This window comes from Bufo gargarizans, chromosome 4, assembly GCF_014858855.1.
Source record: "Bufo gargarizans isolate SCDJY-AF-19 chromosome 4, ASM1485885v1, whole genome shotgun sequence".
NCBI lineage: Eukaryota > Metazoa > Chordata > Amphibia > Anura > Bufonidae > Bufo > Bufo gargarizans.
In genome coordinates this window covers 222,411,974-222,438,309 of record NC_058083.1, presented here as the reverse complement: position 1 = coordinate 222,438,309, position 26,336 = coordinate 222,411,974, and the positions used below count along the sequence as shown (strand labels likewise).

The following is a 26,336-nucleotide window of genomic DNA, read 5'->3' as shown; positions in this document are numbered from 1 at the left end:
ATAGGATGTTTTAGATGGGATACAAAGCAGATATATATTGTCAATATTTTTTTCTAGAATTCATGACCAGGTAGCTGCTACAGGCTAACCAATTTCCATTTTATTTTATATTTCTTGACTTCAAAAGCCACCTAAGTGCATCTAGATTGTATAAAACCGTTATTGATTTACCCATCATGCTCTCACAACAGCAGGATTGTTACAGGGTAGTAAACTATTTGAGTAACAGCTTTTTATTCCAGCCTGCTGGAAATGCAATTATCCAAACAACATGGGGTATATTAACTTTTATTAATGTGCACAATCGATAAATTATTTTATAGAAACCAGGGTGAGAACCCATCATGCTACTAAACATATTTGTTAGAAATAATTTTATTCATGTCATTTGCAAAATGGATCAATGTTATAAGTAGAGATGAGCGAATCGAATCCCACGAAGTGGAATTCGATCCGAATTTCAGGATAAATTCTATTTGCCTAGAAGCTGAATTTCCTTGTTCTTCGTGTCAGCGAATCAATTTAACCTGAAATAGATAAAAAAAACAAAAAAATTCTAACTTACTTCCTCCATTTGCTCATGACGTGCCGCCAGCCTCCATCTGGCGAAATCCCATGTGGCGGGAGATTATATCATCACGCCTGCCGGCGTGCTCGACGTCATATATTACCATGCCAGCCGACATGATGATTTTATCTCACACTGCACAGGATTTCGGCCAAGATCTTTAAGCAAGATAGTGTTGCGAGAAAATGGAGGCTGTAAGTTTGATTAAATTTGTATTTTATTGTTAATTTTACACTCAGATGCCCCGATCATGTATGAATGCGGCATCTGAGGGGTACAATGACGGGGGAGGCACTATTGCAGCTCCCTGTCATTGCACCCGCTACTTACAATAAAATGCGCTTTGTAATAAAGTAATTCGCCACAAAGCAAATTTTGGGGTGAAATTCAGCGAATCAACTAAATTGAACTTTTAAAAAATGTGCTTATCTCTAGTTATAAGTCCATTAAAATGTTCCGTACAATAAGTTTCTTATGTATGTGTTTTTCTAAAATAAAGAGATCTAATCTCACATAGCAAATTTTGCTCATATATTAGATGAAACTGCTTAAACACAAAAAATCACCTGTCAAGGGGAGAGATATATCAGGCAGCAAGTGAACAGTCAGTCGTTTAGGTCGAGAATTTTGGATGAAGGAACCTGTAAGGCTAGCTCCACACTTATGGTAAAGCTATCTGGCAGGCTATTCCAGCAGACTCAATTCACTATAATGGGATCCAGTGGGGATTTTGCCCGTTTCCGCCATGAACGCCTGGCTTCCGCTGGACAAAACCAGTGTTTGCACGAGTTTTTGTCCTACAGAAAACTAGCGCTCATGCTGAAAAGTGGCTGGATCTAATTATAATGAATGGTGACTGGAGATGCATGGCAGTATCCATCTTGGTAGGATAAAATGAACTCTAGCAGGCTGTCCCTCTGCCAGAAAAGCTTGCTGGGTAGGTTCACTGCAGGTGAGTAAACATCTTTTTAATTAACATACACATTGGCTTAACTGCATCAAGGGTGTGCCCTAGCCACTCAATGCAGCCTAAGTCATTCTCTTTAAAGCACTGGACACTCCCTCTCAACCTGATTGATAGGGACAGGCATGACACTGCTGATGCCTGACCCTGTCAATCAAGTGGAGGAAGGGGTGTTCAGCGCTGCAGAGAGGGGGAACTAAGGTGCTTTGGGTGGCTAGGACCCACCCTTGGCAGACTAAAGTGGTAATTTTCATATTAATTACAATTATGCCTCAGTAATGGTGCAATGGATCTGCTAAAGAGAGGCACCCCTTCAGAACTCTGGCATTTTTCACCTTAAGGACCAGGCCATTTTTTTTTACTTTAAAACGCTTTTACTTATCCAAGCTATTCTGAGACTGTTTTCTCATCACATATTGTACTTCAAGACAGTGGTAAATTTCTATTTATCTGCTTTTAAAACAGATAGTGATACCTCCTAAAATAGTTATTACTTTAAATTTCCCATATGTATACTTCATGTTTGGATCATTTTCTAAATTATATTTTTTTTTTTTGGGGGGGGGGGTGGACGTTAGAAGACTTAGAATTTTAAAAGCAAATCTTGTAAATTTTCAAATTTTCAGAAAATTTCCAAAACCCACTATTTAAGGGCCAGTTCAGGTCTGAAGTCCCTTTGCAAGGCTTACAAAATAGACACATATAAATGGCCCAATTTTAGAAACTATACCCCTCAAGGTATTTAAAACTGATTTTACAAACTTTGTTAACTCTTTAGGTGTTCCACAAGAATGAAAGGAAAATGTAGATAAAATTTCCGAATTTCACTATTTTGGCAGATTATCCATTTTAGACAATTTTTTTCCAGTAACTAAGAAAGGGTTAACAGCAAAAAAACTCAATATTTATTGCTCTGATTCGGTAGTTTATAGAAACACCCCATATGTTGTCATAGACTGCTATACGGGTACATGGCGGGGCACAGAAGAAAAGGACCGCCATATGGTTTTTTGAAGGTAGATTTCACTGGGATAATTTTAAGTTGCCATGTCACATTTGAAGACCCCCTGATCCAACCCTAGAGTAGACACTCCAAAAAGTGACCCCATTTTAGAAATTACACCCCTCAAGGTATTTAAAACTGATTTTACATACTTTGGTAACCCTCTAGGTATTCCACAAGAATTAAAGGAAAATGTAGATTACATTTCTGAATTTCACTTTTTGGCAGATTTTCCATTTTTATAAATTTTTCCAGTAACAAAGCAAGGGTTAACAGCCAAACAAACTCAATATTGCCCTGACCCCATATGTAGTCTTAAACTGCTATATGGGAAAAAGGCAGGGTGCAGAAGGAAAGGAACGCCATATGTTTTTTTGGAGGGCAGATTTCACTGGGATAATTTTAAGTTGCCATGTCACATTTGAAGACCCCTAGAGTAGAAACAAAAAAAAAAAAAAAAATACCCCATTTTGGAAACTATGTGAAAAGATGGCCGTTTTGTTGGTACTATTTCTGGGTACACTTTTTGTGAGGCAAGGTAACAAAAAATGGCTGTTTGGCACCGTTTTTATTTTTTCTTATTTACAATGTTTATCTGACAGTTTAGATCATGTGGTATTTTTCTAGAGCAGGTAGTTACGGATGTGACAAAACCAAATATGATGGTTGTTTGTTTCAGTTTGACATAATAAGGCATTTTTGGCAAAAAATAAATTTTTGTGTCTCCATATTCTAAAAGCCATATATATATTTATTTTTTTAGGCGACTGTCTTATGTTGGGGCTCATTAAATTTGCTATAAGATGACAGTTTAATTTGTATGATTTTGGGGTGCATATGACTTTTTGATCGCTTGGTGTTACACTTTTTGTGAAGTTGCATTTTTTACACCATTTTTATTTTATTTTTTACAGTGTTCACCTGAGGGGTTAGTTCATGTGATATTTTTATAGAGAATGTTCTTACGGATGCAGTGATAACTAATATGTATACCTTATTTATTTATTTAAGTTTTACACAATAACAGCATTTTTTAAACCCAAAAAATCATGTTTTGGTGTCTCCATATTCTGAGAGCCATAGTTTTTTTTAAAATTTTTGGGGGGATTGTCTTAGGTAGGGTCTCATTTTTTGCAGGATGAGATGTCAGTTTGATTGTTATAATTTTGGGGTGCATAAAGCTTATTGATCGCTTGGTATTACACTTTTTGTGATGTAAGGTGACAAAGAAAATGGCTTTTTTTACACCGTTTTTATTTATTTGTTATTATACAATGTTCACCTGATTGGTTAGGTTATGTGATATTTTTATAGAGTGGGTCCTTATGGACGTGTCAATACCTAATATGTATACTTTTTTATATATTTAAGTTTTACACAATAATATCATTTTTGAAACAAACAAAAAATCATGTTTTAGTGTCTCCATATAGTCTGAGAGCCATAGTTTTTTTACATTTTTTGAATGATTGTTTTAGGTACGATATAATTTTCGCGGGACGAGATGACGGTTTTATTGGCACTATTTTGGGATGCATATGGCTTTTTGATCGCTTGCTATTACACTTTTTGTCATGTAAGGTGACAAAAAAAATGGCTTTTTTAACACTGTTTTTATTTTATATTTTTTTATGATATTCACCTGAGGAGTTAGGTCATGTGGTATTTTTTTTTAGCAGGTTGTTATGGATGCGGTGAAATATAATATGTCAACTTTTTTAGTTTTTTACATTTAACACAACAAAAATGTGTTTGAAGCAAAAAAAAAATCATGTTTTAGTGTCTACATAGTTTATTTTTATTTTTTGGACAATTGTTTTAGAGGCTCATTTTTTGCAGGATGAGGTGATGATTAGATTGGTACTATTTTGGGGTGCAGACGCCTTTTTGATTGCTTGGTGTTGCACTTTTAGTGATTTAATTAGCTTTATTTTGGGAAAAAGATTATTTTTTTTACTTGAAACTTTAAATTTTTTGTAAAAATTTATTTTTTTAACTTATTTTTTCACTCAATTTTTTAGACCACTCTGGAACTTTAACTTTTGGGTGTCTGATTCCCTTTACAATGCATCACAATACTTTTGTATTGCAATGCATTGGCTGTAAATGTATTACACACTAGTGTTGATCACAAATATTTGAAAAACTTATTTTGAGCGCAAATATCGCCACTTTAAGAATTTGCAAATGTTTAGAATACAGTGCTATACAGTGCTATATATTTTTTATTTTAAATATTTGTCATCTGAACACATTTCCTCCTTGCTTCTTGCTTGTGGGCCAATGACGTCATTGGCCCACAAGCAACTTAAAGGGAACCTGTCATGTGGATATTTGATTATAATCTAACTAATTATGTACAATCATTAACTACTAAAAAGTGCCTTAGATGTATTCACTTACTGGTGTGACAGATGGTTACCTCATAATATACACACAAAGATGCCGAATGCCGCATGCTAATGAGCTGATTTAAGTCCAGCGTGATGTTATTGAGTCCAGCGTTTATTTAATTAACAGCTATAGCCACTCCCCTGCCCACCTGCTGCTGATTCATATGGAAAATAACTGTCAATCAGCAGAAGGTAGGCAGGGAGAGTCAGGAGCTCATGAATATTCAGGACTCATCATTATGAGCTGGAGCTTTTCAATACAAGATGTTGGCAGATTGACTGGGCCAATTAAATAAAGTGACCCAGCATTTTGACCCAGTCACTTATTTATTTTGCCCTTAGTTAGGACACCATAAAACTAGTGACAGGTTCCCTTTAAGCAGGGAGGAATCATGACTTCAGATGGAAAAAATGACAAATATTCTAAAAATCTAATATATAGCACTAAATTCAATATAGTGATATATATTTGTTTTTTTTAGAATACTTGTCATTGACTATTTTATTGCTGAAATCATATTTTCTATTTTTGAAACATGACAACATTGTCCATTATTCTTTAGACCTGACGTCAAAGCCAAACCATTTAATACTAAACAGTAAAAATGTAATAAAATATGCTACTTTGTCAGTTACATTAGTTATGTTTGTTGAAAAGTGATCCTTTCCGCAGTCCATATAACCCGAAACAAAAACTTTGATCATATTCTCCCTGTCATGTATTACTTCCCATCAATATGTATATGTAGGCAATGGGCATTCAAAGAAAATGAATCACTGGGTTCAAACGTCCACCGCTGAGATACTGAGCTGTGAATATTTAAATGTACCATACACTGCAGAGGTTATATAATGATGTCAGTGTGAGATGATATGTTTGATCTGAGCTCTAGACGTCACACCTATAATTCTGGCTTCTTTTTTGATATCTCCAGGAAGGTTTGAAATGTCAAATGCCATTCCAGCTAGCAGAAGTTTTACAAATATCAAACACTTGAGTTATTTCTTAGATACAATGAGTACCCTGCAGTTAAGAAAATAGGTGTAAAAAGACAAGCAGTGATAGATAGAGAGACAGACCTACAGACAAGAGGTAGAACCTCAAGGTATTGAAGTGAGAGAAAGATGGTTTTGTAATTTACTCATATGTGCAACACATTAAGCCTTAACTCAAGGGATGTTTTTAGAAAATACAAGGTTTGCAATGTAAGCATGAATAGCATTGAGTACTTAATTAGCTAATAACAATACAACAATGATCTATACCAGTGTTTCCCAACCAGTGCGCCTCCAGCTGTTGCAAAACTACAACCAGCATGCCTGGACAGCCTTTGGCTGTGCGGGCATGCTGGGAGTTGTAGTTTTGCAACAGCTGGAGGCACACTGGTTGGGAAACACTGATCTATACAATAAATGTGGAATACACCAATTAACCCTAACAATTTTCAGACACTTCCATTCTATATTTGAATCATATACTGTATTAAGAACATACACGTAAATATCCTATGTATTTCTTTTATAAAAATAATGGTTGATGTTTTTTCTGGATGACATCTTATGAAGGCCTTCCATATAAGCTAGTTCCTATCCCGAGTCTTTCATTTCCTCAGGTTCTGGACTTTAAGCAGAGCAGAGTGTCTTGCTTAAAGGGATTCTGTCACCTCCCCTAAGCCAAAAAACGATTTTAAAGCAGCCATGAAGCACAGCTTACCTGGATTAGGCTGTGCTCTTTTATCTTGCAATCCGTCCAGCAGTTACTGCAAAAAACGACTTTTATTGATATGCAAATGTGTCCTGAAGGTGCCCAGAGGGGCGTTTTGTTCTTCTTAGAGAGCCCAGTACCGCCCCTCTTACAGTGCCCAGCCCGCCTTCCTTGCACTGTCTAACCGCCCCCAGCCTGCCACAGCCTCTCCTCCCTCTCCCTCACGCCGAACGAACTCTCGCACAGGCGCAGTACCCACTGAGGGCTGTGCCTGTGCGATCAGCAGGAGACTGAGGGCAGGAGCTTCACCCTCCTGACTGAGGGAAGAGCGAGCATCGGACGTCACTGGGCTCGGCGCATGCCCAGTGACGAGGATGAAGCTCCTGCCCTCAGTCTCCTGCTGATCGCACAGGCGCAGCCCTCAGTGGGTACTGCGCCTGTGCGAGAGTTCGTTCGGCGTGAGGGAGAGGGAGGAGAGGCTGTGGCAGGCTGGGGGCGGTTAGACAGTGCAAGGAAGGCGGGCTGGGCACTGTAAGAGGGGCGGTACTGGGCTCTCTAAGAAGAACAAAACGCCCCTCTGGGCACCTTCAGGACACATTTGCATATCAATAAAAGTCGTTTTTTGCAGTAACTGCTGGACGGATTGCAAGATAAAAGAGCACAGCCTAATCCAGGTAAGCTGTGCTTCATGGCTGCTTTAAAATCGTTTTTTGGCTTAGGGGAGGTGACAGAATCCCTTTAACAATAATTTGAAGAAAATATATTATATCAATATTAGAGTTGAGCAGACACCTGGATGATCGGGTTCGATTGGTTTGGCCGAACTTCACAAAAAAGTTTGAGTTCGGGACCCAAATGTGACTCGGAAACCGAACCCTATTGAAGTGAATAGGGACCCTAACTTTTGAGCACTAAAATGGCTCTAAAAAAGTCATGGAAAGGGCTAGAGGGCTGCAAAAAGCTGCAAAATGTGGTTAAGAGCATGGCAAGTGCTCTGCAAACAAATGTGGATAGGGAAATGACTTCAAATAACATTAAATACGTGAAAATAAAAAATTATAATCTTGATCTAGGAGGAGGAGGTCCATATGGAGTAGGGGGTTGAGGAGGTGGTGGATGTGGTGGTGTAGGTAGAAGCGGCGGTGGAGGAGAAGGAGGTAGCCAACACTGGTTTTTGTTTTTGTTTTTTATTTTATTTTATTCTTATTATTTTTTTGTTTAAATTTAGGTAGACCCCAAAACATTGGGAAATATAACCTGTGATAACCCCCTCCAGCCGTGCTAAACAAACGTTCAGACAATACATTGGCTGCAGGGCAGGCCCACACCTCCAAGACGTAAAGGGCAAGCTGAGGCCATATGTCTAATTTGGAGACCCAGAAGTAGAAGGGGGCAGACCCATCAGTCAGTACGTGTAGGCGTGTGCACACATACTGCTCAACCATGCCGCACGTCCCCGTGCACGTCTCTATCAACTTTTGATGTTCTTTTCTGCGCCTACCATGGTCATGGTAATCGGGGTTCCAGGCCAGAGAGGGAGCCTGAGAAATGGATACCACTTCCAAGGGAGTTCAATGGATGAAGTTAAATGTGATTGAGCAGAAATGTGGGACAAATTATTGAAGCCGAAGCTTCCAAGTAAAGGAGGGGGCGCGCGGCAATTACCCACTCCCGACTCGGGGAGGTAGTGACGATAAATAACAATACAGTACTCTTAAGATGCCCTGTTATTGGAATGATTAATAAAAAATTACAGCAAATGTCACTGGGCTATTTTGGATTTGGAAAGGTTAAACAGGAGAGGCCCTGTTGCCGCTTTGTTGACTCTAGATAACTTCTGCCTGATTGCACGTCCCTGTGACATCCACGATCCAATTGGATATCTTCTTTATCAACATTCGATGTTCTTTTCTGCGCCTACCATTTTGATCACGGTTAGCGGCGAATCAGGGTTCCACGCTGGAGAGGTAGCGTGAGAAAGGGAGACCTCATCCAAGGGAGGTCAATGGCTGAAATGTGATCAAACAGAAATGTGGGACAAGTTATTAAAGCGGAAGAATCGAATGAAAGGAGGTGGAGTGAGTCAATTAAAGACAAATTTTAGAAATTTAAGTCCCTGTCACCTATGCGGAGCAGGGGTTTTTCATTGGCAAAAATGGGTTAATGTCACCCACTAATGGAGCAGACGATTTTTTAAAATTTCGGTCCCTGTCAACTATGCAGAGCAGGGGTTTATTCATTGCAAAACTGTGTTGATGTCACCCAACAATTGAACAGACGATTTTTACAAAAATTTGATCCCTGTCACCTATGCAGAGCAGGGGTTTGTATACGGCAAAATTGGTAAAATGTCACCTGACAATGTAACAGACGCTTTTGCACCCTGCTCCCTCTTTTGCTGTGCTGGTGCCTCTGTGTGACCACCGCATTTTTCTCCGAACTAGACAGGTCACTCGCATGACCTTGATTCCATGTGGGGTCTAATAGTTTCTCATCATCCTCCACATCATCTTCCACCCACTCTTTACCCCTGCCCTTCTTGTCGATCTGCAGACTGCAGAAAGCCACAGCAGTTGGCATCTGTTGTCATCATTAGAGACGTGCTGAGGTGGTCTTCCAATGTCCTCATCCTGAAACATAAGTGGTTGGGCATCAGTGCACTCAATCTCTTCCACTTCTGGGGATGGCCCTGGGAAACCCTGCTAGCAGAGTCATCAAAAAGCAGAAGAGACTGCTCCATGACTTGGAGCTCAGACTGCTTGGCTGATTTGCAAGGGGGTGAGGTGAAAGACTGATGGCCATGGGCTGCAGGTGCCAACTCTGATCTTTCAGCAGGAGACTGGGTGGGAGACAATGTGAAGGAACTGTAGGCACTGTCAGCCACCCAATCTACTATCGCCTGTACTTGTTCTGGCCTCACCATTCATAGAGCCGCATTTGGCCCTACCAAATAACGCTGAAGGTTCTGTTGCCTACTCGCACCTGAGGAAGGTGTTTCACTTGTGCATCTAGCTGGCACAGATCGACCACGTCCTCTCCCTGCAACAGGAGCTGCACCAGCAGCACCATGACCCGCGCCATGTCCCTTATTTGACGCTCTCCCCATTCTTTGTATTTACCCACTAAACTAACAGATGGTTTATGTCAGGCGACAATGTAACCACCAGTTGTCAACCATTAAGTTCACTGAGAGTAAGGCAGTGCCGGTGTCATAAAGAGGAAAAATTTCTTGAGGTCACACAACAGTGTAACATGCTAATTTTATACGATCACCAATTTTTTTTATTTTTCAACCAACAATGTAACTGCAGTATTGACTGGTTGAATTTGACTGTGACAAATTCAGCAAAGGTCCCAACTGTAGTGTCTTGCACAAAATGTTTTTGTTTTTTTTTAAACCAGAATATAGCAGCGGTATCAACGCTTGTATTTGACTGTGACAAATGCAGCAAAGGCTCCAGATGTAGGGCCTTGCACAAAATGGGTGTTTTTTTTTTAAACCCAGAATATAACTGCAGTATTTAAAGTTTGTATTTGACTGTCACAAATGCAACAAAGGCCACAAATTTATTATCTTGCACAAAATGGGTGGTTTTTTTTATGCCAGAATATAACAGCAGTATCTAACGCTTGTATTTGACTGTGACAAATGCAGCAAAGTCCCCAGATGTAGGGTCTTGCACAAAATGGGTGTTTTTTTAATACCAGAATATATCTGCAGCATTTAAAGTTTATAATTGACTGTCACAAATGCAACAAAGGCCGCAAATGTATTATCATGCCCAAAATGGGTCTTTTTTTTAATACCAGAAAATAACAGCAGTATCTAACGCTTGTATTGGACTGTCAGAAATGTAGCAAAGGCCGCAAATGTATTATCTTGCCCAAAATGGGTGCTTTTTTTAATACCAGAATATAACAGCAGTATCTAACGCTTGTATTGAACTGTCAGAAATGCAGCAAAAGCAGCAAATGTATTATCTTGCCCAAAATGGGTGTTTTTTTTAAAAACCAGAATATAACAGCGGTATCTAATGCTTGTATTTGACTGTGACAAATGCAGCAAAGTCTCCAGATGTAGGGTCTTGCACAAAATGGGTATTTTTTTAAACCCAGACTATAACTGCAGTATTTAAAGTTTGTATTTGACTGTCACAAATGCAACAAAGGCCACAAATGTATTATCTTGCCCAAAATTGGTGTTTTTTAATACCAGAATATAACAGCAGTATCTAACGCGTGTACTGGACTGTCAGAAATGCAGCAAAGGCCGCAAATTTATTATTTTGCCCAAAATGGATGTTTTTTTAATACCAGAATATAACAGCAGTATCTAACGCTTGTATTTGACTGTGACAAATGCAGCAAAGGCCCTAGTTGTAGGGTCTTGCACAAAATGGGTGTTTTTTTAATACCAGAATTTAACAGCAGCATCTAACGCTTGTACTGGACTGTCAGAAATGCAGCAAAGGCCGCAAATGTATTATCTTACCCAAAATGGGTGTTTTGTTAATACCAGAATATAACAGCAGTATCTAACGCTTGTATCTGACTGTGACAAATGCAGCAAAGGCCCCAGATGTAGGGTCTTGCACAAAGTGTTTTTTTTGTAATACCAGAATATATCTGCAGCATTTAAAGTTTATAATTGACTGTCACAAATGCATCAAAGGCCGCAAATGTATTATCTTGCCCAAAATGGGTCTTTTTTTAATACCAGAATATAACAGCAGTATCTAACACTTGTATTTGACTGTGACAAATGCAGCAAAGGCTCCAGATGTAGGGTCTTGCAAAAAAATTGATGTTTTATTAAACCCAGAATATAACTGCAGTATTTAAAGTTTGTATTTGACTGTCACAAATTAAGCAAATGGAGAGCAATCTGTTCAGTATGCATCAGGATGTCTTCAGTTCAGTCACTCTTACGGTATTTGGCCGGAGAAAATACTGCAGCATACTGCGGTATTTTCTCCGGCCAAAATTCCAGAACACTTGCCGGAATGCCGGATTCGGCATTATTTTCCATTAAAATGCATTAATGCCGGATCTGGCAACAAGTGTTCTGGCAAAATGGATCCGGTTTTCCGGTCTGCGCATACGCAAACCTTAAAAATGCAAAAAAAAAATGAATACCGGATCCGTTGTTCCAGATGATACCGGAAAGACAGATCTGGTGTTTCAATGCATTTGTTAGACAGATCCACATCCCGATCCGTCTACAAATGCTATCCGTTTGCCCATGGATTTCCGGATCCGGCAGGCAGTTCCGGTGACGGAAATGCCTGCCGGATCTTCACAACGCAAGTGTGAAAGTACCCTTACGTCCTTTAAATAGGAATGTGGGGTCTCCATGGATCGGATCCAAATCAATGAACCTTATGTGTCACTGTGGCCTGCACGCAAATGCTGAACATACAGTGCTGCGTTTTTTAGTATTGATAGATAAATATAAATAGTTAATTTTTACAAAGAATTCTATGTAATTAAAGACTACCTTAAGAATAACAAGACATTTACTGTATGTAGAGAGAGGAATTTAAAATATGTGCTTTGTGACGTATAGTTTTTATATAGTATGTGGCTATATTTGTCATGATTTAGTTCTATATTTTATGAATATTTGAATATGTTGGACGTAAACTGCCTGAAAACTAGCTGCCAAATAAGGCTACTTTCACACCTGCATTTAGGTGCGGATCCGTCTGGTATCTGCACAGACAGATCCGCACCTATAATGCAAACGCTTAGATCCGTTCAGAACTGATCCGTTTGCATTACCATGTTTGTTCATGATAATGCAAACGGATCCGTTTTGACTTTACATTGAAAGTCAATGGGGGACGGATCCGTTTGAAAATTGAGCCATATTGTGTCAACTTCAAACGGATCCGTCCCCATTGACTTACATTGTAAGTCTGGACGGATCTGTTTGCCTCCGCACGGCCAGGCGGACACCCGAACGCTGCAAGCAGCGTTCAGGTGTCCGCCTGCTGAGCAGAGCGGAGGACAAACGGTGCCAGACTGATGCATTCTGAGCAGATCCGCATCCACTGAGAATGCATTAGGGCAGTACGATCCGTTCAGGGCCGCTTGTGAGAGCCTTCAAACGGAACTCACAAGCGGAGCCCCGAACGCAAGTGTGAAAGTAGCCTAAGATGATGACCAAGCTGTTTCTGGTTGTTTGACCACCTGGGCTCAAATAACTACTTAGTACAGAAGAGTCTCATTGGTTAGTAAGTTCAAACTTCAGTTATTTGGTGAGTTAATTTTTTTATCAGTTATTGTGAGCCAAAACTAGTAGAGAAGCCTACACAGAGATTAGGTATAATGGATAGAGTTGCACCCGTTCTATGCTTTTGACCCGCACCTGGCTTTGGCTCACAATAACTGATTGAAATAACTGACCAAATAACTAAAGTGTGAACTCTGCCTTAGGGCTCATGCACATTAACGTATTTTCTTCCTGTGTCTGTTCATTTTATTTTTTTTGTGGACCGTATGCGGAACCGTTTATTTCAATGGGTCTGCAAAACAGAAACGGAAGGTACTCCGCCTGCATTCCATTTCCGTATGTCCATATTTCTGTTCCGCAAAAAAATAGAACATATCCTATTATTGTCTGCATTACGGACATGGATAGTACTGTTCTATTAGGGGCCAGCTGTTCCGTTCCGCAAAATATGGAATGCACATGGACGTCACCCGTATTTTTGGCTAATCCATTTTTGGGCTGACCGCAAAATACATATGTGCTTGAGCCCCTATAGGAAAAAAACAGACAAATTGCTCCACCAACTCCACCCTAATTCATTATAGCTAATATGTTCTTTTAGCAAAAAAATTAGTCTGCGTCGTTATTGCAATTGTTTATGGTCGGAACTATGATGGTATTACCAGAGAAATTGCTTCACCAACTGGACCAAATTCATCATTCCTAGCAAACACATTCCGTTAGTGAAAATGTTATTATTTATTTATTTAAACAAATTCTGTCACTGTGAAGTGCAACGAAATTTCAACCCACGTGGTTTCCTCCATAAGGTCAACAATCCCTCCATACTATGAGCCTAATGGTATTTTGCTTTCTAAATGTATTAGGGTTAAAATCAGATGGGCTGAACATGGTTGATGGATCAAATATGGCTGCTGAATTATTGCCATAAGGGAGAGGAGCCTGAAAACTAGCTTCCATATAAGATAGTGACCAAACAGGGGCTGTTGCTAGTATGGGGTAACAGCATCTGAAGGGTTAAAACTCTGCAACTACCATTACCACCAGTTACAGACATTAATGCTAGGTGTCTGCACTTTAACCACTTCCAGTCTGGTCCAATTACCCCCTTCCTGACCAGGCCTAATTTAGCAAATCTGACATGTGTCACTTTATGCGGTAATAAGTTATCCAGGCCATTCAGAGATTGTTTTCTTGTGACACATTGTACTTTATGTTAATGGTAAATTTGAACCAATATGTTTTACCTTAATTTTTTTAAGAAAAGCTAATGAAAATTTGAAAAAAATTCACTGTTTTCTAAATTTGAATCTCTATGCTTTTAAGACACATAGTGATGCCTCATAGAATATTCATTAATTAACATTCCCCATATGTCTACTTTATGTTGGCATCATTTTGGTAAAGTAATTTTATTCCTTTAGGACGTTAGAAGGTTTAGAATTTAAGAAGCAATTTTTTTAAGGATCAACTTCAAAGTCAACTTTTTTAAGGATCAGTTCAGTTCTGAAGTCACTTTGTGGGACTTACATCATAGAACCAACCCATAAATGACCCCATTTTAGAATGGACACCCCTCAAACTTTTTAAAACTGGTTTTAGAAATGTTGTCAACCCTTTAGGCCTCGTTCACACTTCAGTGTTTGGTCAGTGATTTCCATCAGTGATTTGTGAGCCAAAACCAGGTGCAGCTCTAAACATAGAACAGGAGCAGATCTTTCCCTTCTACCTAATGTCTATGGAGGCTCCACTTCTGGTTTTGGCTCACAAATCACTGATGGAAATCACTGACCAAACACTGAAGTGTGAACTAGGCCTTAGGTATTCTTTAGGAATTAAAGCAAAATAGAGGTGAAAGAGCGCTGTGCATATAGCGATCTAGAAGGCAGGGACACCCAGGAATGGTCCCTGCCTTCTCTCTGGGCCCTCCGCTCGGCAACTTCACAATTAGCGAGCAGCTGTCATCTCTGAAAGGATGTTCAGAAACGCCAGATCCGAGATAAACCCAACCGCCCTGGACGTTTATAGTCAATGGGCGGTCAGGAAGTGATTAAAACAGCAGACATCCAGCTGCCATGGCAGCCCCTGCATGTGCCAGTGGGTGCCATTTTAAATATACTGTCGGCAGTCGGGAAGAGGCCTTAGAGGCCTGGCTATACCTGATTTATGGCAATTTGTGACTAATTAATATGTAAAGAATCAAATTTCTTGTCAAAGTTTGGCAAATTTTAAAAAATGACATAGAATATACACTTAAAAAAGTCTATATTTTTCTTATATTGTTTTTATTTCATTTTTATTATTTAATCAAAGCAGCAGTATTTTTTTTATCCAAGTAAAACTACTTGTGAACTAAATTTTGAAAAGAAGCATAACATATAATTTGCAACCGTTCTTTGTTTGTGACCTAACCACCAGCCCTGGCGTTGCAATTGCCAGAAATGAAAATTTTATGCTGACAGCCTGGGGCCAGAAAAAAGATGTCCATAGCTATGTGTATATGTATATGTTTATATTAAGGCATATCTAACAGATTCCTGTGCATTTTAAATATTATATAGAAATATGAAATTATGTTTCAGTAAAAAAAAAACACTAAAGAAAAAAGCGATACTTTTAAAACTAAACACTCTCTTTTAATTATTTTATTGAATAAAAATTATTTAAAGAAGATCTGTCACTTTATTATGTTGCCTTATGTAAGGAATGCATATTACTGTACACCTACAAACCTAGCTATCATCTACTCCTAATAGCAAAAATGAGACATAATTTTCTGTCATTTGTCATAGTTATAAGTTGGGTGTATTCATGATGGGAATAGGTTTTTCAATTCTGCTATTAGCTAAACAGAACAAATTTCCAAATACGGACCTGCTGCCATAAATACCACATATAAAGTTGACAGATCCAGTTTAACAGTAAAAAAAAATACACATATTCAGTATCTCCAAACATGGAATCACTTATATAAAAGTTATTTTGTCAGTTACAGTAAATGGTAAAAATACCTAACAATGACATTCTTCATGTGTTTCACCATTAGGGCTCATGCTCACGAACGTAAGGGCTCCGTGCCCGTGCTGTGGACCATAAATTGCGGTCCGCAATGCACAGGCACCGACCGTGGGGCAGCCACATGCAGATCGCGGACCCATTCACTTGAATGAGGTCAACGATCCGTATCCGACTGCACCGCAAAAAAGTAGTGCATGCAATACTTTTTGCAGTCCGGAGGCACGGCCAGAAACACCACAGAAGCACTCTGCAGTACTTCTGTGGGGTTCCGATCTGTGCTTACGCACCACATCTCCGGATTTGTAGACCCATTTAAGTAAATGGGTCCACATCCGTGATGCGGAATGCATAGCTGGTGACCCGTATATTGCAGAACCGTCGTATGCGGTCCGCAGCACGGGCACAGAGCCCTTATGTTCGTGGGCATGAGCCCTTATACAAATGAATAGAAATTAACATTAAAGGGGTGTCCAATTTATTTTTTCTCTAAAGGGAAGCTATCCAAAAATATCATAATAATAAAAAAAATATATATACTTAAAGGGTTGTCTCACTTCAGCAAATGGCATGTATCATGTAGAGAATGTTAATACAAGGCACTTACTAATGTATTGTGAGTGCCCAAATTGCTTCCTTTAGTGGCTAGACTCATTTTTCCATCACATTATACACTGCTCGTTTCCATGGTTATGACTATTCTGCAATCCAGCATCGGTGGCCGTGTTTGCACACTTTAGAAAAAAGCACTGGCCTCTCTGGTGGCAGGTATCATAGGAACAAATATAGGCTGGCACTTTTTCCTACACTGTGCAAGCACAGCCACCAATCCTCGATTAAAGGGTGGTCGTAACCATGGAAACGAGCAGTGTATAATGTGATGAAAAATGAGTCTAGCCACCAAAGGAAGCAATATGGATAATAACAATACATTAGTAAATGCCTTGTGTTGACATTCTCTACATGATATTTACCATTTGCTGAAGGGAGACAACCCCTTTACGCCGGGTTCACACCTAGGCGTTTCTCAAACGCGCGTTTCTATGCGCGTTTTTGTCGCGCGTTTTATGCACGTTTTTTTTAATAGTGAACGTGCGTTTGACGCGCGTTTGGGTGATTGACAGCAGTGTTGTCCAAAGAGTCTATGGCCCAAACGCGCGTCAAACGCGCCAAAAAAAAGCTCCTGTACTTGTTTGAGCGTCGGGCAATTTACAGCGCGATCGTACGCGCTGTAAAACGCCCAGGTGTGAACCCTTCCCATAGGGAATCATTGGTTCTTGCCTGTTGTGCGTTTTACAGCGCGTAGGAACGCGCTGTAAAACGCTCAGGTGTGAACCCGGCGTTAATGCTCAAGAAAACAAGAGGATGGGTAAGAAAAGAGTGTAAGAGCTGGAATGGAGAAAGCTTGGGACCATATATAATATTTTATTCTGATGTTCCAATAGCTTCCAGTCTAACTTTACTTGTAGTTGGCTGGTATTTGAAAACAACTGTGAAAAATACATTATCAATACTCTTTACATTAATACTTCATGACATGGCTTTAAAGGTGAATCATTTTATCAATTCTCTACCATATTCCAGACCTTTTATTCACTTGTCGGTGCAGAACACGTGTATGGCAGAATCGTGATAAAACGGATCCATTAAATGAAGTGTCTTTTAATGATTCCAGTGCACAGAAATTTTACAATACAATATAATGGAAAATACACAGAATACAACAGAAGTATAATGTATAGGCTTTTGCTATAGTTCTGAGATCAATATAAGTTATGGGAACATAGGAATTTTTTAAATCCCTTTGCCATCAGCTTTTTCATGGATGATTCATCTCCGTTTAACCATCACAGTTAAATGTCTAATTATTTTACTGTTTGCTTGTATTGGATTTGAGTTCTTTCACACTGTGCCTGGTCATATTGATTTCTGTGTGTTTGAGCATGACCTGTAGATTCAATGTACTTAGTAGTGTAGTCATGCAGTAACTCATTTTTAACCCCTTAGCGCAGAACGCCGTACATGTACGGCGGGGGATGCATTGCCAGAATGCATTCCGCCTTACATGTACGGCAGGATGATCGGGCGGGCACCGGAGCGGTGCGCACCCGATCACTGCAGGGGTCCGGCAGTCCCTGGTAGCCGGGCCCCTGCTGTATCCGCCGGCATCGCTGTTTACAGCGATGCCGGCGGATTAACCCTTTCTATGCCGCGGTCCGCGCGGACCGCGACATAGAAGTTGTTTGCGGCAGGTGAGTGATCGCATCGAGTCCCCGCGCTGCTGTGGCGGGGACCCGATGCGTGACAAGGCAGCCCGATGCCGTGCAGAGGCTGCCCAATGCCCTGCACGGCATCGGGAACTGCCTTCTACGGGAGCCGAGGAGATCCAGCCTCAGGCTGGGTCTCCTAGGCAACCAGTTAGTGTATGACTCAATGTCATACACTAACAGGCAATGCATTACAATACAGATGTATTGTAATGCATTGCAGAGGGGATCAGAGTGGGATAGAAATAAAGTTTAAAAAAAAGTAAAAAAAAAAAGTGTTTGGAATAAAAAAATAAAGTTTCAAGTAAAAAAAAAAAAAAAAAAGCCCCATTCCCCTGATTTTCTAATAAAAAATTGAAAAAAAAAGAAAAAACACACATATTAGGTATCGCTGCGTCCGTAACGAACGGCTCTATAAATATATTACATGATCCACCCCATCCGATAGGCACCATAAAAAATAAAAAATAAAAACTGTGTATAAAAAAGCCATTTTTGTCAACTTACATCACTAAAAGTGCAACACCAAGCGATCAAAACGGCGTATGCCCCCCAAAATAGTACCAATCTAACCGTCACCTCATCCCACAAAAAATGAGCCCCTACATAGTACAATCGCCCAAAAACTGAAAAAACTATGGCTCTCAGACTATGAAGACACTAAAACATTTTTATTTTTTTTCAAAAATGAAATCATTGTGTAAAACTTAAATAAATAAAAAAAATATTTATATATTGGGTATTGACGCGTCCGTATTAACCTTCTCTATAAAAATATCACATGACCTAATCCCTCAGGTGAATACCGTAAAAAATAAATAAAAAAAACGGTGTAAAAAAAGCCATTTTTTGTCATCTTACATCACAAAAAGTGTAGTAGCAAGCGATCAAAAAGTCATACGCACCCCAAAATAGTGCCAATCAAACCGCCATCTCATCCCGCAAAAATCATACCCTACCCAAGATAATCGCCCAAAAACTGAAAAAACTATGGCTCTCAGACTATGGAGACACTAAAACATGATTTTTTTTGTTTCAAAAATGAAATCATTGTGTAAAACTGACAAATAAAAAAAAAGTATATATATTAGGTATCACTGCGTCCGTAATAACCTGCTCTATAACAATATCACATGATCTAACCCCTCAGGTGAATACCGTAAAAAATAAAAAATATAAACTGTGTAAAAAAAGCCATTTTTTGTCACCTTAGATCACAAAAAGTGTAATAGCAAGCGATCAAAAAGTCATACGCACCCCAAAATAGTGCCAATCAAACCGTAATCTTATCCCGCAAAAAATGAGACCCTACCTAAGATAATCGCCCAAAAACTGAAAAAAACAATGGCTCTCAGTCTATGGAGACACTAAAACATGATTTTTTTTGTTTCAAAAATGAAATCATTGTGTAAAACTGACATAAATAAAAAAAAAAGTATATATATTAGGTATCACTGCGTCCGTAATAACCTGCTCTATAAAAATATCACATGATCTAACCCCTCAGGTGAATACCGTAAAATATAAAAAATAAAAACGGTGTAAAAAAAGCAATTTTTTTGTCACCTTAGATCACAAAAAGTGTAATAGCAAGCGATCAAAAAGTCATATGCACCCCAAAATAGTGCCAATCAAACAGTCATCTCATCCCGAAAAAAATGAGCCCCTACACAAGACAGTCGCCCAAAAAATAAATAAAACTATGGCTTTCAGAATGTGGAGACACTAAAGAATCAGTTTTTTTTTTCAAATGCTTTGTTATGTAAAACTGAAACAAACAACCAAAAAAAGTTGTCATATTTGGTATTGTCGCGTCCGTGACAACCTGCTCTATAAAAGTACCACATGATCCAACCTGTCAGATGAATGTTGTAAATAACAAAAAATAAAAATGGTGCCAACACAGCAATTTTTTGTTACTTTGCCTCACAAAAAGTGTAATATAGAGCAACCAAAAATCATATGTACCCTAAAATAGTACCAACAATACTGCCACCCTATCCCGTAGTTTCTAAAATGGGGTCACTTTTTTGGAGTTTCTACTCTAGGGGTGCATCAGGGGGGCTTCAAATGGGACATAGTGTAAATAAACCAGTCCAGCAAAATGTGCCTTCTAAAAGCCACACGCCGCACCTTTCCCTCTACGCCCTACTGTGTGCCCGTACAGTAGTTTACGGCCACATATGGGGTGTTTCTGCAAACGACAGAATCTGGGCAATAAATATAGACTTTTGTTTGGCTGTTAACCCTTGCTTTGTTACTGGAAAAAATGGAGTAAATAAAAAATTTGGCAAAAAATTTAAATTCTCGAATTTCATCTCCATTTGCCAATAACTCTTGTGGAACACCTAAAGGGTTAACAAAGTTTGGAAAACCAGTTTTGAATACCTGGAGGGGTGTAGTTTCTTAGATGGGGTCACTTTTATGGAGTTTCTACTCTACGGGGGCTTCAAATGGGACATGGTGTAAATAAACCAGTCCAGCAAAATCTGCCTTCTAAAAGCCACACGCCGCACCTTTCCCTCTACGCCCTACCGTGTGCCCGTACAGTAGTTTACGGCCACATATGGGGGGTTTTTCTGCAAACTACAGAATCTGGGCAATAAATATAGACTTTTGTTTGGCTGTTAACCCTTGCTTTGTTACTGGAAAAAATGGAGCAAATAATAAATTTGGCAAAAAATGTAAATTCTCGAATTTCATCTCCATTTGCCAATAACTCTTGTGGAACACCTAAAGGGTTAACAAAGTTTGTAAAACCAGTTTTGAATGCCTTGAGGGGTGTAGTTTCTTAGATGGGGTCACTTTTATGGAGTTTCTACTCTAGGGGTGCATCAGGGGGGCTTCAAATGGGACATGGTGTAAATAAATTAGTCCAGCAAAATCTGCTTTCCAAAAACCACACGCCGCACCTTTCCCTCTACGCCCTACCGTGTGTCCGTACAGTAGTTTACGGCCACATGTGGGGTGTTTCTGCAAACTACAGAATCAGGGCAACCCATATTGAGTTTTGTTTGGCTGTTAACCCTTACTTTATTGCTGTAAAAAATGGGTTAAAATTGAAAATTTTCCAAAAAATAGAAATTTCTAAATTGTTTCTCCATCTGCCATTAACTCTTGTGGAACACCTACAGGGTTAACAAAGTTTGTAAACCCAGTTTTGAATACCTTGAGGGGTGTACTTTCTTAGATGGAGTCACTTTTTTGCAATTTCTATTCTAGGGGTACAAGGGGGGGGCTTGAAATGGAACATGGTATAAACAAAACCAGTCCTGCAAAATCTGCCTTGCAAAACCCATATGGTATTCCCCTCCTTCTATGTCCTCCCGTTTGGCCAAACAGTAGTTTACGACCACATATGGGGTATTTCTGCAAACTACAGAAGCAGGGCAACCCATTTTGAGTTTTGTTTGGCTGTTAACCCTTACTTTATTGCTGTAAAAAATGGGTTAAAATTGAAAATTTTCCAAAAAATAGAAATTTCTAAATTGTTTCTCCATCTGCCATTAACTCTTGTGGAACACCTACAGGGTTAACAAAGTTTGTAAACCCAGTTTTGAATACCTTGAGGGGTGTACTTTCTTAGATGGAGTCACTTTTTTGCAATTTCTATTCTAGGGGTACAAGGGGGGGGCTTGAAATGGGACATGGTATAAACAAAACCAGTCCTGCAAAATCTGCCTTGCAAAACCCATATGGTGTTCCCCTCCTTCTATGTCCTCCCGTTCGGCCAAACAGTAGTTTACGACCACATATGGGGTATTTCTGCAAACTACAGAAGCAGGGCAACCCATTTTGAGTTTTGTTTGGCAGTTAACCCTTGTTTTTTTCCAGGAAAAAATTGATTATATTGGAAAATTTTCCCAAAAATCAAAATTCTTAAAATGTATGTCTTTTTGCCATGAAGTCTTGTGGAAGACCTAAAGGGTTAAAAAAGTTTGTAAAAACAGTTTTGAATACCTTGAGGGGTGTAGTTTCTAGAATGGGGTCATTTTTGGGAGGTTTCTATTATCTAAGCCTCACAAAGTGACTTCAAACCTGAACTGGTCCATAAAAAGTGGGATTTTGAAGATTTCTGAAAAATTTCGAAATTTGCTTCTAAACTTCTAACCCTTGTAACATCCCCAAAAAATAAAATATCATTCCCAAAATGCTATAAACATGAAGTAGACATATGGGGAATGTAAAGTCATCACAATTTTTGGGGGTATTACTATGTATTACAGAAGTAGAGAAACTGAAACTTTGATATTTGCTAATTTTTCCAAATTTTTGGTAAATTAGGTATTTTATTATGCAAAAAAATTAATTTTTTTGACTTTATTTTACCAGTGTCATGAAGTACAATATGTGACGAAAAAACAATCTCAGAATGGCCTGTATAAGTAAAAGCGTTTTAAAGTTATCAGCACTTAAAGTGACACTGGTCAGATTTGCAAAAAATGGCCTGGTCCTTAAGGTGAAAATGAGCCTGGTCCTTAAGGGGTTAAGGAATAGAACAAGTGAAAAAACATCTTTAAACAACAACATAACCGGGAATAACTAACCGACATGAAAAAAAAAAAATCAGATACTGTACATGCAGTACAATAAAATGGTGAATAAGCGCATCTAAAAACATAGATGAAGAAATATAGGAAGACTTCAAGGTTAAATGCAACAAATTCACAGAATATAATAGTATTATTCACAGCTAGTCATATTTTATAATATCATACTTATTTATTTTGATGCATTTAGCAGAATATTATTCATATTAACCATACTTTTTCAATAAAGAGTTTTATACATTTTATCTGATTTATGTTTTAACACTTCTTTCTTTTTTATTTTTTTTATTTAGAAATTGAGAAAGGTGGATGTGGGGATCCAGGAATTCCTGTGTATGGTAAAAGGAATGGAAGTAGTTTCCTGCATGGGGATATACTAACGTTTGAATGTCAGTCAGCTTTTGAACTGGTTGGAGAAAAAACAATCACATGTCAACAAAATAACCAGTGGTCTGGAAATAAACCAAGTTGTGTTTGTAAGTGGTTTTATGGCATTTGTAAGGAAGAAAAAATATTATGCAATATACAATGATTATCTATCTATCTTTCTATCTATCAATCCATTCACATGTCTATCTATCCATCTATCTATCTATCTATGGATAAATCTATTTATGTAAATACTAAAAAGAAAAAAAATCTGTAGCACTGTTAAGTTTGCAAATAAGAAGCAGCACTCCAAATATAGTGAAGGGTGGTGGCCTCATTATGTTAGGCTAGATCATCACAGTTAGGCCTCTTTCACACGACCGTATGGCTTTTTCAGTGTTTTGCGGGCCGTTTTTTCCGGATCCGTTGTTCCGTTTTTTGTGTCTCCATTTCGATCTGTTTTTCTGTTCCGTTTTTCCGTATGGCCTAAAAAGTATACAGTAATTACATGGAAAAAATTGAGCTGGGCATAACATTTTCAATAGATGGTTCCGCAAAAAACGGAACAGATACAGAAGACATACGGATGCATTTTTTTTGCGGACCCATTTACTTGCGGACCGTGATTTGTGGACAAGAAAAGGACAAGACTCAAAATCTAGCGGAATGGAATTGCGGACATACGGAAACGGAATGCTCACATTCAGTTTTTTGCCGACCCATTGAAATTAATGGTTCTGTATACGGACCGTATACGGAATGCAATAAACGGCCCGTATACGGAACGCAGAAAATGCTTGGAGTGCTGGCTCTTCTTTGCAAATCATCTATCTATCTATCTATCTATCTAATTATCTATGACATTATGCTTCTAGATCCATGCTGGTCAGTATGAGCTTGTACTGGACTATAAGTAACGTTATATAAAATATGTTCAAAATTAAGAACCTGTAAATCACTCAAAAATATACTGCATGTATACATTGCTCCAAAATCTTCCTCTAATCTCATATTTTGAATCTTCTACTCCAGTTTCCTGCTTCTTCAACTTTACCACACCTTCTGGAATAATCCTTTCCCCAAACTACCCAGATGAATATGGAAACAATATGAACTGTGTGTGGTTGATAATATCAGGGCCAGGAAGTCGCATTCATCTGATCTTCAATGACTTTGATGTGGAGCCACAGTTTGATTATGTTGCTATGAAGGATGAGGGCATTGCTGATTTGCCTGCTCTAGGAACATTTTCAGGGAATGAAGTACCCTCTCAGATTGCAAGCAACAGCCATATTGTGCGTTTAGAATTTCAGTCAGATCATTCAACAACTGGAAGAGGCTTCAATATAACCTATACTAGTAAGTATTAGTGATGAGCGGCAGGGGTCATATTCAAATTTGCGATATTTCGCAAATATTTTGTAGAATATTCATCGAATATTCGCAAATTCGCAAATTTGCTATTTTTTTTACTCGAAAAATAGGCAAGGTAATGATTGTGTAATATGCGAATTTTCGGAATTCAAATTTTGGGATTCAAATTTTATATTGCAAATTTTTCAACTTACAACTAAACTAATAGAGAAAGAAGATTATAGCACTATATTAGCTAAATTGCTCTATATTCGATTTTTTTTCGAATATTCACTATATTGCTATAACTTTGTTTTTCAAATATTTGTAATATTCTAAAACAAGAATATATAGCAATATGGCGAAAAAAAATAAAATAATATAGAGCAATTTACCTAATATAGTGCTATAATCTTCTTTGTCTAATAGTTGTAATTTTTTTCTCGTCTGTAGTCCAGATTGGAAAAAAATTACTACTATAAAAAAAGATTATAGCACTATATTAGCTAAATTGCTCTATATTCAATTTTTTTGAACATTCGCTATATTGCTATAACTTTGTTTTTTTTGAATATTTGAATATATAGCAATATAGCGAATATTCGAAAAAAACGAATATAGAGCAAAATTTGCAAACACTACTACTCCTAAACTCAAGTATATTGCAGCCTTATTATTGGCCCACAAGCTAGAAGCAGGGAGGGATCATGTGTACTGCTAAAAAAAAAAAAAAAAAAAATTGAATAAAAAAAAAAAATATATATATAACTATATTTGAAAAATTCGCGAATTTTCGAAGTACCTATATTCACAAATAAAAATTTGAAATTCGAATATTCGTGATCAACACTAGTAAGTATCATTCTAGATGCTGGAATCACTATGTTCTTTATCTGGTCTTCAGACGAACATTATATGTTCTGAATGGGTTGCTCCCATCTTACAGCATTACTGCTAGAATATTCGGGTCAGTGAAGCTTTTCCCAGTAGCTCTACCTTGCGCTGACGTTCAAGGCCCGCTGCTGTGCAGAAAATTTGCTGCACAACTTAATTCACTTTATGCAACTCTAAGGCCTTCTTTACAAATATTTTTGTAACAGTTTCTTAGGGTTATTTATATTCAATTCATACACTTTTTACAACCTTTTTATGCAATGGCCTTTTTGGGTCAAAGATTTTTTTACACTTTTTTCAGGCATTTTTTTCCCTACAGAGAAGTCTTTTGGAAAATGTCTAGAGTGTGCTGCAATTTAAAACAAAAATGCACTACAAGTGAAAAAAATGCGACTGCATAAAATGGTGTATTAATAATTCCCATAGACTCACAGCTGGAAGCAGTATTTGTATTTTTTACTAAAAAGAAGGGTCAAAAATGCCAGCACAAAAAACTATGGCCCAAATTTTATAATTCTATAGTACCTTGGACAGGCTGTCAGGACATGCACCAAATTTATCATAGTGGCTCAGGCTGGATGATAAATGTGGTACAGGAATAACTGTGTTTGTCTAACTCTGTCCTAATTGTTAGAGAACATTTTAGAGCAAACCAATGCCTCTTAGGCCCCTTTGACATGGCCGAGTATTCCGCACAGATGCGATGAGTGAGGTGAAAGCATTGCACCAGCACTGAATGAGGACCCATTTATTTCTATGGGGCTGTGCACATGAGCTGTGATTTTCACGCATAAATTGTGCTTTGCGTGAAAATCGCAGCAAGCTCTATTTTGTGCGTTTTTCATGCAGCGCAGGCCCTATAGAAGTGAATGGGGCTGCGTGAAAATCGGAAGCATCTGAATACAGAATGCATAGTACAATAGCGCTGGAGGGGTTAAAAAAATAAAAAATAAAAAATAATTTAACTCACCTTAATCCACTTGATTGCGCAGCCCGGCATCTCTTCTGACTTCTTCTTTG

The 26,336-nt window shown here is 38.4% G+C and overlaps 1 protein-coding gene across 1 annotated transcript in view; it reads left to right on the top strand.

The window, feature by feature from the left end:
• Window positions 1–26,336, top strand: part of CSMD1 (CUB and Sushi multiple domains 1) — a 2,061,198-nt gene that overhangs the window by 1,249,603 nt on the left and 785,259 nt on the right. Inside the window, exons 13-14 of the mRNA XM_044291097.1 lie at window positions 22,994–23,176; window positions 24,102–24,428. Coding sequence (XP_044147032.1) covers window positions 22,994–23,176; window positions 24,102–24,428 — 510 coding nt within the window. The remainder of the gene's footprint in view (window positions 1–22,993; window positions 23,177–24,101; window positions 24,429–26,336) is intronic.